Source organism: Thunnus albacares, chromosome 2 (assembly GCF_914725855.1).
Source record: "Thunnus albacares chromosome 2, fThuAlb1.1, whole genome shotgun sequence".
Classification (NCBI taxonomy): domain Eukaryota; kingdom Metazoa; phylum Chordata; class Actinopteri; order Scombriformes; family Scombridae; genus Thunnus; species Thunnus albacares.
The window spans coordinates 4,941,110-4,959,013 of NC_058107.1; the positions used below are offsets into that span (position 1 = coordinate 4,941,110).

The 17,904-nt window shown below is 41.2% G+C and overlaps 1 protein-coding gene across 1 annotated transcript; it reads left to right on the forward strand.

The window, feature by feature from the left end:
- The first annotated feature begins 5,462 nt into the window (after positions 1–5,462).
- LOC122968370 lies at positions 5,463–6,999 on the forward strand. The gene is made up of 2 exons (XM_044333544.1): positions 5,463–6,612; positions 6,643–6,999. The coding sequence occupies exons 1-2, from the start codon at positions 6,367–6,369 to the stop codon at positions 6,997–6,999; spliced, it is 603 nt and encodes a 200-aa protein (XP_044189479.1). The 5' UTR covers positions 5,463–6,366.
- Positions 7,000–17,904: the final 10,905 nt, after the last annotated feature.

The window sequence follows — 17,904 nt, forward strand, 5'->3', positions numbered from 1 at the left end:
ATAGTCGCGTGGACATTCACGTGGCTGCACATCACTACGACCAGAAGTAGTTAAGACTAGGCTTAAGTTTGGTTGGTGCAACCAACGTAACTCCATTCTAAAGACTAGTCTTAACAAAGACTTACTTAGCAGTTAGGAGCAGGCTTAGTAAAGACCAGTTGGTGCAACCCATTCCAGGTCTTCTCTCGGGCGTATTGTGTAAGTGCTGGGTGTAAATTTAAAATACTGTATCGGCCTGAATAAAAGATAATATTTTATTCTGGAAATTGAATCACGCTTGAAAAAGCGTGATTCATCTTATATTCGAAAGCTAGAAACTTATGTGAAGTGTGCTGTTGTAACAACTCCATAATCTAACAGAATGTTACATTATGGGTTGTTCATTTTGCTGGGCGAGTGAATACCTCAAAGTCAATTTTTAATCTCTTTCATCTGTCAAGCAGCCAAGAATTACTGCTGTCACAGATGATAAGGAGCTCAAAAGGACAAACATACTGAAAACTGTCTGATAAATGTTAACTCTGACCTCTACCACAAGCCTGAGAGGAGAGAATGTGTTTTAATGAATGTATTTTAAATTTGTGAGAAAGGCTTAAAATGATTAATATTATTTCAGGGAAACAAGTCCCAATAGGACTAGTGTGAAAGTTTTCCACAACTACCACATGAATCATTATTGAGAGCACCTTTAACGCTGGGGTCCATATGGGCCATGTTGTCTGGACCCACAGTTGTCTTCAAATGAACGGTTCAATCTTAAACTCAGTCATACAACTTAATAGATAGAAAAGATAATCACTGAGGAGATGAATTTGGGTGATACAGAATGTTCTCTGAACAGTCAAATGTCTAGCTGCTGCTTTCACAACAAAATGGAGACATCGAAGACTGTTTTCCTAATACAATGCCTTCCAATAGCCTAAACAATTCCCATACACAAACACACATGACAGATTCCAAGTTTTAGCAGTTATGATTTATATCTTAACTCTCTGAACAGACACTCTGACTGATAGGATATGCTGACCCTAAGCTGGAATGCTGTCAAAAAGAAGACCAAAGTTTCAACTATGTTTGCCAACATAATGAGCTGACCAAGCTGCCGGCCAAGTTGTCTGTTCATTACTAAATCTCTAAACATCCAGCTATGTCTTAATACAGTACTGTAGAGAGTTAACTCCTTGTGTGTTTTGGATAGATTAAGTTGGATATCATCTACAGTCTAAGCTTGCAATGAAAGTATTGCATGCTACCAGAATCCTGGACGTGCTGACGTGCTACAGTAAGCGTATTGTATCATTTCCGGTTGCCGACTGTGTCTACTGATAGCGTTGTTGCTGCTCTCGTCTCAGTTGATTTTCCTATATATATCACATTACTGTGGATTAATATCTGCTGTATATTTAAACTTTCACTAGTTTTACACAAGCACTCTTAGCGTTTTTCTCTTAGCGACTTTTCTCGCTAATCGCACAAGTTGTTAGTCACTTTAGCTCTGCAGCTAGCATTAGCTGCTAACTTAAACTAAGCAGTTAGCGATGGCTTCTCTCTCTCCCTCTCGTTCTCCTGCTCTCTCTTGCTCGGTGTGTCAAATGTTTAGTTATTCCTCTGCCTCCTTTAGTGATAGTGGTGAGTGTAATAAGTGTAGTTTATTTGCAGCACTGGAGGCAAGGCTTAGTGAATTGGAAGCGCGGCTCCACACCATGGAAAAACAATCAGCAGCTAATGTAGTTAGCCAGCCCCCAGTATCCGGTGCGGGCCGACCTAGCGTAGCTCCCACTCCCCCGGTAGCTCCCGAGCAGCCGGGAAGCCAGGGCGGCTGGGTGACTGTCCGAAGGAAGCATAGCCCTAAGCAGAAGCCCACGGTTCACCACCTACCAGTTCATGTTTCTAACAGGTTCTCCCCACTCAGTGACACACCCGCTGAGAAACAAACTCTGATTATTGGCAGCTCCATAGTCAGAAACGTGAAGTTAGCGACACCAGCAGCTATAGTTAAATGTATTCCTGGGGCCAGAGCGGGCGACATTGAGTCAAATTTAAAACTGCTGGCTAAGAATAAACGTAAATATGGTACGATTGTCGTCCATGTCGGCGGTAACGACTCCAGATTACGCCAATCGGAGATCACCAAAATTAATGTTGAGTCGGTGTGTACATTTGCAAAAACAATGTCGGACTCCGTAATTTTCTCTGGACCGCTGCCTAATCTGACCAGTGATGACATGTACAGCCGCATGTCACAATTCAACCGCTGGCTGTCGAGGTGGTGTCCAGCAAACGATGTGGGCTTCATAGATAATTGGCAGACTTTCTGGGGAACACCTGGTCTGATTAGGAGAGACGGCATACATCCCACTTTGGATGGAGCTGCTCTCATATCCAGAAATATGGCCACGTTTATTAGTAGACCAAAACCATGACAACCCAGAGTTGAGACCAGGAGGCAGAGCTGCAGTCCTACACGCTTCTCTGCGCTTCCATTAGAGCAGTTACCCACCCAAAACCACATAGAGACTGTGTCTGTCCCCCGACCACTTAAATCAATTAAATCCAAAGTAAACAAAAGAAGAGTCATTCATGAAAATCTAGTAAAAATTAAAACCACTACTGCAATAGTACAACAAAATAAGATAATTAAATGTGGACTCTTGAACATTAGATCGCTATCATCTAAAGCTGTTTTAGTAAATGATTTAATTTCAGATCATCATATTGATTTATTTTGTCTCACTGAAACTTGGCTGTGTCATGAAGAATATGTCAGCCTAAATGAATCCACTCCCCCCCGTCATATTAATACTCATATTCCTTGAGACACTGGCCGAGGAGGAGGAGTTGCAGCCATTTTCAACTCAAGCCTAATCGTTAACCCTAGACCTAAATTTAATTATAACTCATTCGAAAGCCTTGTTCTTAGTCTCTCTCAGCCAACCTGGAAAACTTTACAGCCAGTTCTAGTTGTTATAGTGTACCGTCCTCCTGGCCCGTACTCTGAATTCCTATCTGAATTCTCAGAGTTTTTGTCGTATTTAGTCCTTAGTACAGATAAAGTAATTATAGTAGGTGATTTTAATATTCATGTGGACGTTGATAGTGACAGTCTCAGCACTGCATTTATCTCATTATTAGACTCAATTGGCTTCTCTCAGTGTGTAAATAATCCCACTCACCGTCTTAACCACACCCTAGACCTTGTTCTGACTTATGGGATTGAAATTAAACATTTAATAATTTTTCCACAAAATCCTATTTTATCAGATCATTTTTGAATAACTTTTGAATTCCTATTACTGGATCATACACCATTAGACAAAAATGTCCTCACTAGATGTCTCTCTGATAGTGTTGTAGATAAATTTAAGGAAGCAATTCCATCAGTACTGAATTCAGTGCCATGTCTCAATACTACACTCTTATGTTAACTTTAGTCCCTCCCAAATTGATAATCTTGTTGATAGTGCTGCAGGCTCACTAAGACAAACACTCGACTCCATCGCCCCCTTAAAAAAGAAGATAATAAAACATAAGAGGTTAGCTCCATGGTATAACTCCCAAACCTGCAAATTAAAGCAAACATCGCAAAAATTTGAAAAGGATTTGGCGTTCCACCAAAGTAGAAGAATCTCGCTTAGTCTGGCAAGATAGTCTTAAAACATAGGAAGGCCCTCTGTAATGCCAGAGCTGCCTATTACTCAGCATTAATAGATGAGAATTAAAACTGCCCTAGGTTCCTTTTCAGCACTTTGGCCAGGCTGACAAAGAGTCATCTCTACTGATCCATGTATTCCTATAGCTCTCAGTAGTAATGACTTTATGAGCTTCTTTAATGATAAAATTCTAACTATTAGAGACAAAATTAACCACCTTCTGCCCTCAACAGGCACCATTCTCTCCCCAAACACAGGCACCTTAGAAACAGCAGTAAATCCTGACATATATTTGGACTGTTTTTCTCCAGTAGACTTGTCTGAACTAACTTCAATGATTTGTTCAGCTAAACCATCAACCTGTCTCTTAGATCCCATCCCAACTAGGCTGCTTAAGGAAGCCTTACCCTTAGTGAGCACTTCTTTACTAGATATGATCAATCTGTCTTTAGTAACAGGCTATGTACCACAGCCCTTTAAAGTAGCTGTAATTAAACCTCTTCTTAAGAAGCCTACTCTTGATTCAGGTGTTTTAGCCAATTATAGACCTATATCTAACCTTCCATTTCTATCTAAGATCCTTGAGAAAGCAGTCTCTAATCAGTTATGTGACTTTCTACATAACACTAGTTTATTTGAGGATTTTCAGTCAGGATTTAGAGCGCATCATAGCACAGAGACAGCACTAGTGAAAGTCACAAATTACCTCCTAACTGCATCAGACAAAGGATTTGTCTCTATACTTGTCCTGTTAGATCTTAGTGCTGCATTCGACACAATTGACCATCAAATCCTTTTGCAGAGACTGGAACATTTAATTGGCATTAAAGGAACTGCATTAAGCTGGTTTAAGTCCTATTTATCAGACCGATTTCAGTTTGTACATGTTAATGATGAATCCTCCGTGAAGGAAAAAGTTAGACATGGAGTTCCACAAGGTTCTGTACTTGGACCAATTCTATTCACCTTATATATGCTTCCTTTAGGTAATATTATTAGGAAACACTCCATAAATTTTCATTGTTATGCAGATGACACCCAATTATATTTATCAATGAAGCCAGATGAACCCAATCAGTTAAACAAACTCCAAGCATGCCTTAATGACATAAAGACCTGGATGACCTGCAATTTTCTACTACTAAATTCAGATAAAACAGAAGTTATTGTGCTCATACAAGATCACATACAAGATCAAGGCAAATCCAGGGGCAATACAGGAGAGTTCACATCAGCAGGGGTCAGGAGGTGGAAAGGACACAAACTTGGCATATGTTTGATCAAAGAGTTGTCTCAGACGTTATTTGATTATCAGGTCTCCAAACTAAATGTGTTCTCCTTTGATGATTGAGTCTGCTACCAAAGGGTATTCTTCTTCAATCCACACTTTTTTTTTTTTTTTTTCCCTAATGTGGCTACAGTCTACTTAGTCTAAATCTACTTCAATTTTAAACAAAAAATCTGAATTTTCCAACTCTATTGGTAGGATAGGTGGAGTTGCAGTGGTGTACATGATTTTGGTGGTTGTCTGAGTGATAAATGAGTTACAGATAGATTTAAGACAGGTGATCAAAAGGCTTATAGCAATTAAGATTCCAAAACCAAACAAGACAAATTCAAGGACTACATAACCTAATGCTCCTAATTTCTGTTTAAACCAATCAAACAGACCAGTGGTGACAGGGTTATGTAATGTTTTGGCAATATTATTTAAATGGTTAGTTATTTCTTGTATGGTGGCATTGTGGTCAGGTATGAAAGTACAACATTCAGCTCCAATTACTGCACAGGCTCCTCTTTGAGAAGCCAGTAAATAATCCAGTGCGGCACGATTTTGTAAAGTCATCATTCTCACAGCAGTCATTTCTTGTGAGAGCATGGACATGCCTCTTGCGGTAGTGTTTGCAAGATCTTCAACCGCATGAGAAAGGTCCCTTATTTGATCTAAAGCTGCCATGGCTCCGTAACTTGGAATGAGAGCACTGAAGAATCTTGTCCATGGTGTTTGTGTGTGTGTATATAAGTTTCTTTTAACAATGTGTGCTTTAGGTGGCACGGTAAGGACTCTCATGGCTGGTATCACATGACCCAAGCCACATCTTCCAGACCATCCAATGGGTAAAAATTCATAGGCTTTCATGCCACAAATCCAATATACACCCTTTGGTAGTGGTATAGAGCAAAGTCCGATCATTGTAGCCAGGTGATCATAATCATTAATAGGGTCTGATGATGGTTGTTGTTTTAGAAGTCCATTCTTTTTTTTCTTATCATTGAGTTTTTTTGTTGGGGTGTAAATTGTGTCACATTCAGATGTTCCTATGTTGATGGTTCCTTTACCTTCAACACACCATGTTAATGTCTTTGGGACTATTGTGAGGGTGAGGGGGTCAGGAGTGTTGCAAGAATGACAGTTGGTGTATAGTTGGTGGCAGTTCAATTGTCTGATTGGAGGTGGGTTGGGACAGGCACAGTGTTCGTAGGTTGAGTTAAAATGTATTATGTGGCAGATGTCACAGGAAGTGATGGGCAAGGCCATCAATGGGAGTCCGTCCGTGGTGCTGTGTGGGATGAATCCACATACATAACAGTTCTTGGGGTTGGGGCTGTTATCAGCTACCATTTTTGCCAGTTGGAGGTATGTGTTTGTTGAGGGCTGTGGTTCATATATTTTGGGTGTGTTCCCCTCTTGTTGTATCGAAAGGTCTCGTTTGTGATGTTTGTAGGATTGTTTGGTTTGCTCCTTGTCCTCCGGCGGTTGCGGGCGCTGTACCTCTTCTTCTGGGGCTCTGGGCCCTGCGGTGCTCCTGTTCTCCTCCGGCGGCTGCGGGCGCTGTACCTCTTCTTCTGGGGCTCTGGGCCCTGCGGTGCTCCTCTTCTCCTCCGGCGGCTGCGGGTGCTGTACCTCTTCTTCTGGGGCTCTGGGCCCTGCGGTGCTCCTCTTCTCCTCCGGCGGCTGCGGGTGCTGTACCTCTTCTTCTGGGGCTGTCAGCCCTGCGTTGTCCTTTGGGGGAGGAGTTTCTTCCCAGAGCTGCAGCCACCCCTCTACGGGCCCACAGGTGATGAAGAAGAAGGTCCACAGGATGAAGATGGATTCTGCCGTTTTCGGGTGCATGGTGGAGGGGGCGTCTTCTTACAGTGGGATGCGTGGACCCACGTGGGACGACCTTCACACTTGATTGCTGTGTTGGTGGTAAGCAGGACGTGTTGTGGTTTGGACCAGCGGGGTTTCAGGGCGTTTTTGCGTCGGAACTCTCTGATGCAGACCCAGTCTCCTGGTTGGATGTTATGGCACAGCTGGTCACTAGGAGGAGACTGGACAGCTTTTACTTGTCTGTGGATTGACTGAACAGCAGAGGTTAGGGCAGAACAGAATGATATCATTGATTCATCCATAGCATGAAGATCCATCTTCTTCATGCATAGTATTGAATTACTTGGTACAGTCATTGGTCTACCCGTAATAATCTCATGAGGTGTAAGTTTGTGTTTCCTGATGGGTGTGGACCTCATTGACATGAGGGCCAATGGCAATAGTGATGTCCATTTTAGACCTGTTTCAGCACACAGTTTGGCTAGTTTGTTCTTCAGAACACCATTTTGTCGTTCAACTAGCCCTGCAGACTGAGGATGGTATGGACAATGTAGTCTTTGTTTAATTCCCAGTGAGTTACAGAGTTCAGTCATTATTTGTCCAGTGAAATGAGTTCCTCTGTCTGAGTTGATGCTCTGTGGGATGCCGAATCTCGGAACAATGTCTTTCAGCAAGCATTTCACTACAGAAGCAGAGTCAATCTTTTTGCAAGGCCAGGCTTCAGGCCAGTTTGAAAACATATCTATACACACAAGAACATTATCATATCCATCACACTTCGGCATATGAATAAAATCTAGCTGTAGAGCTTCAAAAGGTCCCTGAGGGGGAGGATGTGTCGACATTGTTGTCTGTACTGTTTTCCCAGGATTGTGCTGTTGACAAATCAAACATTTCTCACAGTACTTTTGGGCATAGGATGTAAATCCTGGAGCATACCAGTCTTTCAACACTGTCAGACACATTCCTCCTTTACTTACATGTGATAAGCCATGTGACATGCGTGCAAGCCATGGGTACAGGGATGTAGGTGCCACAATGCGGCCGTCATTGTGGACCCACAAGTTATTTACATATTTACATCCATGGGAAAGCCACAACCTATGCTCCTCCACATCAGCAGTCTCCTGTAAGAGGGCTACATCATTAAGAGAAGCAAGGTCGTTAGCGGGTATGGAAGGACAGAGCTTTACATGGACAGGATTGCCAATTTTGGCAGCAGTTGGCCGCATGGTCAGCCAAAGCATTGCCTTTTGAAACAGGATCATTGGATTTGGTGTGGGCTTCACACTTAACAACTGCAATAGATGAAGGTAGTTGACATGCATCTAATAGTTCACCAATTAATTTGCCATGTTTAACGGGTGTCCCCGAGGATGTGATGAATCCTCGGTTCGCCCATAACATGCCAAAGTCATGTAAACATCCAAAGGCATACCTGGAGTCGGTATAAATGGTAACAGTTTTACCTTTGGCCAGGTAGCAGGCTCTCATCAGTGCATACAACTCAGCTACTTGGGCGGAGCTCGAGGGTGGCAGGGCGGCGCTTTCAATAATTGAAAAATTATCACAAATTGCATACCCTGCGTGCGGCACTCTATTTTCTCTATAAGCAGAGCCATCAGTATAGAAAACAAGATCAGAGTTAGGGATAGGAGTTTCTGAAAGGTCAGGACGAGGTTTAGATGAACAAGAGATGACATCCATGCAGTTATGAGGATCACCATCGTCTTCTGTAGGCAGAAGTGTAGCAGGGTTAAGGATGGTACATCTTTTGAGTGTAATGTGTGGAGCAGTGAGTGTTAGTACATATTTTGCCTCTCTGGTCCCTGTCACATGTCTGTGTGCCTCTCTGGTGATTAGGGTGAGTGCATCATGCGGGATCATGACTGTGAGTGGCGAACCACAATAGAAGCAGTTCCCTTGATCTTTGTCTGAGAAGGGTGACGTGTGGCTTTGTTCACGGTGTGTGTGAGCTCTTGGACCACGTCTTTGGAACCCCCTCTGCCTTTTGGAATTTTGTCTGCCACTGCGTCCTCCTCTGGTTGCTCCACCTGTATAGTGAGACACTTGAGCGAACATTAGCGTTTCATGCAATTTATGGTCTCTTTGTTCTGTGTTATCCCAATGGTGTTGGGCAATTTCGACCAGTTCGGTCATTGTTTTTCCTGACCATCCAACAGTTAGTTGTACTCTTGTTTTAATCTTTGGCTGAAGACTGTTTAGGAACAGATTTTGCATGTATCCCGGTGGAAGCCCATCAATCTGACCTTGAGTCAGACCACAATTTTCCTTTGCAGTCAACATCATCTTTTGATAAAGCTCTCGGGGGTTGTCATCTTTCCCTTGTTTCAATTTTGTGAGAGGGGTAAAATCAATTTGTTGTACTACCTCCTGTTGAACTGCTAAGGCTATGATGTTGTAAAATGTCTGTGCTTTCTCCGGTGAGATTCTGGCGAACTCTGTGGGATTGCAGGGAATTTCACATGCATCAATTATTTTATCTTTCACATCAGATGGCAGAGTTAGCTTTAGCAGTTGCATCATGTCAGGCATATGGGGACTGTATATTGTACAAACTGATTCCCATTCTTCTAACCATTTCTGTTTATTTTTTCTAACGTCTTTGGGAAAATCTGCCACTATAGCTTTTAGCTCCCTTCTATTCCAAGGTTTGTAAACTAGATCTCTACCCATTGCTATTAGTGGCGCTAATTTTGTTGGTTCAATGTTCTTCAAAAGTCTTTTTGTTGCTACTCGTTCTTCCTCACTATCCTTTTGATTATATGTTTCGGATTTGTGACATGCTAAAATCCAATCATCATCAGAGGTGTCTTCATCAGTGGATTCTTTTATTTCTTTCACGGGATAAAGATTCTGAATTTTATCATTTTGTTTTGGTTTAGTGGGTTTAGAGGATCCACTCAACTGTGTGTCTAATTTTCTTTTATCTGCGTTGTGTTTTTTAGATCTTCCAATTGTGTTAATAGCTTTTTATTTTGATCTGTGAGGGAAGCTATTTGAGATTCTGCATGATGGCGTCTACTCTCATCTCTCCAAAGTTTGAGAGAAGGGAAGTGCTTGTGTTTATCTGCGCAGGAATTTAATCTTTCTTTCAAATTCTCTAACCTAGTCCGGTCAAATGTCCCATTCTGGGGAAATTTGAGAAGACCATCATCGGCCGTTATCTTACTCCATGTAGAAACAAATTTTATGCTATTGGTACCATAATTATCGTACATGTACTTAACAGGACCAGTTAACTCGTTTGCTGACTTTCTGCTAAAATAACTTCCCATTTTCTTTCTGTAAAATCCCTTCAAAAACAACTTTCATATACACCTACTTTTGCCCACAATTCACTTACTAAATCTTTCAAATCAACATTCTACTCAGAAGATACAAATCATTTTTTAGTGTAAGGAGAGCGAGTCAGATTCTTACAAAATGAGATATACCTGTTTCTGAGTATCGGGAGAACTATTCAATCCCTGGGAGAACAAATCACCCTACTTCTTCACTGGAACCTGCGTAGGCCTATTCACTAGTCCCCTTTTTGGACTATTTCTCAGTGTATCTCAAACACTGTGGACCAACCCTTGGTCTTATCCTCCTCAGGATTTATTTATCTGTCACTGGATGTTACTGGAGATATAAAACCTTAAGAAGAGCGAGTCAAATTCTAAGGCAAGGAAGAAGCAAGTAACTTCACAACAAAGTCAAGATTACTAGGTTATGAAACCACAAGCGTTTCCTAAACATCTACAGAAACATCTCCACAGACTATCTCTCAGTGTTTCCCAAACACTGGGGACCAACCCTTGGTCCTATCCTCGTCAGGATCTAGTTCATAATGGCCATTTTATCTGTAACTGGATATTACTGGAGATATAAAACCTTAAGAAGAGCGAGTCAGATTCTAAGGCAAGGAAGAAGCAAGTAATCTCACAACAAAGACAAGATTCCTCGGTTATGAAACTACAAGCGTTCCTAAACATCTACAGAAACATCTTACAGAGAACACATCTCATTAACCCCCATACACAACCACACAGCAAACTTACTTAAAATCAGGATGGCGTCACCCTTCTTTGGGACTCCAATTCCACAGACCTCCAACAATACACAGCAACAGCAATTAGGTTTTCAAAAGGACCTTACCTCTGTAATTTGGATTTGGTCACTGGTGTGTTTTTGGTCTGGAAAAGGAGTCTCCGTTGAAGGTCTCTTACCATCCGGGTCACGGCACCATTTGTTGAAGAAAATACACTTGAATCCTTGTTCAAAGTTTGCTGTGGTGGAAGTGGTTTAATAGCATTCCGGAAATGCGGTGAGCTTACTGACACAGAGCTGGTCTGATACAGTAGACTGACCCAGAGCAGAAGAAGTGGAGAGACTTTATACAGTAAAGATCAAAGCACCAAATGGTGAACAAAAGCTACAGTATGGATCAAAGTAGGGATCAACAATTGGTGAACCAAAGATAGGGGGTGAGGGCATTTACATACAAGATCATTGTTTGCCAGGGGCACGTCGGGAGGGGTCAGATCAGTAAAGGTCAGGAGGGTGACTAACAAATGGTAAACAAAGGGGTAGAAAGGGAGGGCATTTACATACAAGATCAAGGCAAATCCAGGGGCAATACAGGAGAGTTCACATCAGCAGGAGTCAGGAGGTGGAAAGGACACAAACTTGGCATATGTTTGATCAAAGAGTTGTCTCAGACGTTATTTGATTATCAGGTCTCCAAACTAAATGTGTTCTCCTTTGATGATTGAGTCTGCTACCAAAGGGTATTCTTCTTCAGCACCTTAGAAACACATTATGTTTTATGATATAGCTACTCTAGATGGCATTACCCTGGCCTCCAGCACCACCGTAGGGAATCTGGGAGTTATCTTTTATCAGGATATGTCCTTTAACTCCCACATAAATCAAATTTCAAGGACTGCCTTTTTTCACTTACGTAATATCACAAAAATCAGGCACATCCTGTCCCTAAAAGATGCAGAAAAACTAGTTCACGCATTTGTTACTTCTAGGCTGGATTATTGCAATTCCTTATTATCTGGCTGCCCTAACAAGTCTCTAAAGACTCTCCAGCTGGTCCAGAATGCAGCTTCATGTGTACTGACTAAAACTAGAAAAAGAGATCACATTTCTCCCATTTTAGCTTCGCTACATTGGCTTCCTGTAAAATCTAGAATAGAATTTAAAATCCTTCTCCTAACTTACAAAGCCCTTAATAGTCAGGCACCATCATGTCTTGAAGAGCTCATAATACCGTATTATCCCACTAGAACACTGCGCTCCCAGTATGCAGGCTTACTGGTGGTTCCTACAGTCTTTAAAAGAAGAATGGGAGGCAGAGCCTTCAGCTATCAGGCTACTCTTCTATGGAACCATCTACCAGATTCAGTCCGGGGTGCAGACACCCTCTCTATGTTTAAGAGTAGGCTTAAAACTTTCCTTTTTGATAAAGCTTATAGTTAGGGCCGACCAGGCTCGCCTTGGATCAGCCCTTAGTTATACTGCTATAGGCCTAGACTGCTGGGGGACTTCCCATGATGCACTGAGCTCCTCTCTCCTCCTCCTCCTCTCTATCTGTATGCATTCATGTAACATTAATGCATGTCACTAACTTTGCTTCTTCCCCGGAGTTTTTTGTGCTTTCTCATCTCACAGGAAAACCTGGGTCCCGGGCCGAGCCTTCGCGGTCCTTCACAGTCCTGATGGCATCCCTCCCTGTCTATTGATGCTTGTGTTTGTTGTTGTTGTTGTGATTGTTGCTCTCCTGCCCCCCCTCCCCCTTTCCCTCTCTCTTTCTCTCTCTCAACCCAACCCATCAAAGCAGATGGCCGCCCACCAGGAGCCAGGTCTGCTTGAGGTTTCTACCCGTTAAAGGGGAGTTTTTCCTTACCACTGTCGCCAAGTGCTTGCTCATGGGGGAATTGTTGGGTCTCTGTAAATTAAAGAGTACGGTCTTGACCTGCTCTATGTGAAAAGTGCCTTGAGATGACTTCTGTTGTGATATGGCGCTATATAAATAAAAATTGATTGATTGATTGAATTGATACCATTAGCAAACAAAAGACTACACACCCAGCTGATGCTAAGGTGCTCTAATTCTTATAATGTTAGGAGGCATCTTGCTAGTCACCCTTCTATGTCATGGATCCACAATTTCAGGCCTGCCCAAAAAATCCTGAACACAGAAATGGTGAAAAGCAGTTTAACGCTTTAACTTCACAATTCGGTACTTTGTGGTTCACAGTTTTCACGTTTTCAGCAGTTATTTTCTAACATGATTAATGTTATATATGTGTTTCAAAAGAAATCTCTGATTTTCCTTTACACAGACTTTAATGTCTACAAGGGTTAAATTTGGATATATTCAGCTGTTTTGATGCTAGGTTTGGTGGTGTAGTTTTTTAACCATGCTAGCAGTATAGATGACAATGCCTGTTGGCTTTTGTCCAACACCTTGGTCAGACATTCATGGTCTCTTTAGGATAAATCTTGCTGAATGACTGATCTCCTGGCTCTTCATGAAGTGACACCAGGAAGTCAAATTTTTCACTTATCCTGTGAAATACTACATAGACTATTGGATGAACATTTTAAAACTTGGCAGATAACTACATTTGAATTTTTTTGTCTTTATGTTAATAAATTTCCCGCTAGCATTACATTTCTTTCAAAACATTTTGCTGTTGCAAATTAGTAGTAGGGGGGCAGCTGTGGCTCAGGAGGTAGAGTGGGTCATCCACTAATTGGAAGATTGTCGGTTCAATTCCCAGCTCCTCCTGTCCGTATGGCGAAGTGTCCTTGGCCAAGATACTGAACCCCAAGTTGCTCCTGATGGCTGTTCCATCAGTGTGTGAATGTGTGTGAATGATTAGATTCCTCTGATGGGAAGGTTGGGACCTTGCATGGTGGCCCCTGTACCCATTCAGCGTATGAATGTGTGTGAATGTGACTCGTAGTGTAAAAAGCGCTTTGAGTGGTTGAACGACTAGAAAGGCGCTATACAAGTACAGTCCATTTACCATTTAAAGTCCATTTAGTAGTACATCTGTCTACTAAAGGAAGGAATCTCTGTCTGTATGTCTGTATATCTGTATGTCCTTTGCGTATCTCTTGAACCTTTCATGGGATCAACTCCACACTTGGTGGGTGTACGGCTGGGGAAAAAAGGGAGTGCCTTGTCAAATTTGTTGCTATTTGGACACACGATACATTTAATATTAATTAACTCTGAATAACCCAGTGCTTAATGAACTGCTCTGCTCTGTGCAGGGGCAGGGTAAAGCTTTAGGGCTCTGCCAACCGACTTGTCAGGGAAAGAGCAGAGTCGAGGGGTGACACAAGTCAGAGAAAAGTGCTCTAAAAAGAGAAAAGTAGACAGCAAAAACAGAGCTTTTAATCAAGAATGGACACTCTTGTCCCTGTGTCTAGACAGAAAGCGTAGTTAGCAGTATGTTTGGCAGATCAGCCACGAGTGACTACACAGGAGGTGTTCAGGTACATTGTTGAACGTAGGTCAGCTGCTCAGTGCTCAAAGCACTCAGAGCCCAATGCAGAATGATTGTACTTACACAACTAAAACAGAACAAATACTTCCAGTTCAAAACCAGTTTGTCTCATATGCTCTGAGACCGTGGCGATTGTGAGGCACCACTACAGACAAAGCATAAATCTTTTGAGCAAACATACCCACTCAAATCTGAACTGAAGGCACAGAAAATAGGAACGATCTAAGAACCCAATAAGATCAATCTACTTTATTTTAGGATGCACATTATTTTATTTTTAAATGCAGTCCTTATTTTACTTGAAATGAGAAATGAACATGTATTTACTATTAGAGTACTTAGCCTGATATTCATAACATCTGTGTATAATAGAGGGTTAGTTTCTTTCATGTTGTTGGCATATATACTCATTCACACCTCACATCAACTGTATTAATTTTTCTGTGTGTTGAAATAGCAGCTGAAGGCCAATAAATTGGCCTGTTCCAAACAGGCATGTTTGGAATGCCCATGCACCAGTAAAAAGAATTTTAGGAGACAATGTTGCTGCTGTAGTTCTGTATTGAGGAACTTTGAGGTTATTATCAAAAATAAATGTAAACTTAAAGCCAGGTGAAATACTAGGGATGCAGTGATCCAACTTTTGCTCCAACAATTTTAGCTAATAACAAATACTACTGTGAAATTTAATATTTTAAACCTCTCTGTTTGGAGCTGATTGGATAATTCTTCTGTGTGTAAGCCTTATGCAAGAACATATTCTTACTCTTATCCTAAAATTCCTCTGTGAGGTTTGTTCATACGATTGTTCCAAATCAAATTCAACAAACTCTCTTAACTTCCCGAACTTGTGGTAAGTCACTTGTTTCAGTCTGATGAATGCCATATAAGGCTACATGTTGCGCTCCGCTTTGTGGGCAAGTTTCATTCACAAAATGTTACCAATGAGTAAAAAACGAGTAAAGAAGAAAAGAAATCAGCAGACAAAAACATAACTAATTTAGTTATCATATTTAAACTCCTTTCTTGTGTAACATGTCTGGACCACTCATAAATTTTGTTCATACATTGGAGAAATTTTTAAGTATGAGAAAACTGATGAATGCCACAAAGTTTCTTGCGTTTATACTTGCTCCTTAAGAACCAATCTGTTGTACATGTGGTTCTTGCATGCGGCCTATTGTGAGGCTGTACCTCTACTAAATGAATTCAAATGAACAGATTAGAAGAGAATCAGTATTCAAGGTGGATTGTTTTTTTAATAAGGTAAGTATTGGTGGTTTTGGTGCATACTTAATAAATACTTGTGGTAACTCTGCCCCCTTTACTAATGTATTTACTATACTGGCAAATAATATCCTCAAATCCCCTGCTATTTCTACTATTTGAGACCACCAGAATTCAAAGTTACCAGGTGCGCATTTGATTGTGAAAGCAGCAATAAATACAGACGTCTCTGCTGATAAATGGCCTGCCTCTTTTTCTGAGCCATAGATCACATCCAGTGATTTCAAACCTGTAGCAGCTTGTCACACATTCAAATCAGTCCAGCATGGTCCTTTCCCTTTGGAAATACATCAATTAGTTGGCATGGAGATTTGATTGTCCAGCAATCTAATGGTTGTGATTTTTCCCCCTCTGGATGACAGTGAGATAATTATTCCATATGTCTGCTTGTTGTCACAGAGTATGTGTGGATTACACTGACAGCCTGGACACTGTGAAAATAGAGAAATAATGACCATCTTAATGTTAAGATAAAAAGATAAAAAAGAGACACCAGATATAATTTTATCTAGATGAAATTTGATTACCTTAAATTGTACATTTGTGCATTAGCATAAGTTGTAAAGCCAATGTGTACAGTATATGAGAGCATTAGTGTAAGCATATAAAACACATGAAAATATGTAATAAATAGCTACGCTAAATAAACTATGGCCATATCTCGTATTCAGTCCTGTTTGAGTGGTTGCTTTAGCATGGCATATTTTCATCAGAAATATTGACGTCTTAATAAATGACAGGGTAATACAACTTTATCAGCAAGCCTTTTTGATCTTTTGGAGAGGTGCATCCACTATTCCCAACAAACGAAATTCATCTAATTGTGTTACACAAGACAGATGCAACACCCCTTGATCTAATTTGACTCAAAATAGCCAAAATGACAGAAAAGTATTGCAATTTTTTCATTTTCCTGCATCTGAAGCTCCTGTTCCTTCAAAGGGATACAAGATGCCATTGGATGAGGTGCAGTGACACAAAATAATGCCATTTTCCTGACAGAGCCCCAGGATGGAAAATATGAGTATTCAACATCTGAAGTACTGTAGAGTCCAGCATGTTTTCATGTGGAATTTGAAGTCCAGGTCAGACCATTATGTAATAAAGCTTATCTTAGGTGGATGAAATGAGGAGGACAAACAACAGTGTTTAGCTTTGATCTGCAGCAACACACATTAAGACTGAAGCACTTTTCTTCCTTGCATATAATTATCAGACAATATTGATTTATCTTAAGGGACATTCAAAGATACCTTTCATTTCATGGACACAAACACACATGCATTAAAAATGACAAATACACAACGAAGCAGTGGGTAGCTCCCTATAACATGGGCCACATCACACACACACACACACACACACACACACATACACATACACACGCACACGCATGTATGGGTGCTCGAGCCTTCATGTGTTATGAAGTGTCAAACAATTCAGCCAACTAACGCACAATACCTTCACTGCGTACCTGATATGGCTAATGTGCATGTATACGTGTATATGTGTACTTTAGGGAGTTGTTGCAAACGGACAACAGACTACACCTCAGTCACCTCAAGATAATCAGGCATACATATATGTACACCTTGTAAGTGGAGCACGTTATATTTTGAGGTGTCGAGGTGGTATGAGGTGTCAAATGATTCAGCCAAGTAACGCACAGCACCTTTACTGCTACGGCTATAGTGCATGTATACACGTATATGTGTATACGTGTATACATTTGGCGAGCTGTAATAAATGCCCAGACCTGCCAACACTCAGGTTTCCCAGGTGTCTCCTGTATTTTCACCCCATCTCCCGCTGTGCTCCCGTTTTGTTGTAACGAATAATCGTTATACACACAAATCCATAAGTTTTGTATGTTTGTCTGACGTTACCCAAGTTTCCAGATCATCTATGAAACACAGTCTACACACACAATCCACACACGACATACAATTTCAACCCATTTATCACCACAACACGATTCATGGGGCGTGTGCACAGCAGTCTTTCCCCTTGTCCTCTGTCCTCCTCCCTCTGCTCCTGATATAATTAACTGCCTGCAACTATTGCTGGTAAAGACTGGTTTGTCTCAGCCAGCAGCTAAGTTTACAAGAATTTGCCAAATTTTAAGATACGTGCCAAACTCAGATAAACAGTTAGGCTGCATACAGACAGCTTTCATATTAATAGCTTAACCAGCATGCTGTGGTTGTGTAAAACATACTGGCAGTGGATGAGACACTGTGGGCAAAGCAGTTGAAATGTTTATGCTTATGGTTATGCTTGTTGAAGAGGTGGTTTGATAAAGTGCTTATAATAATAATAATAATTAAAGCTGCAAGCA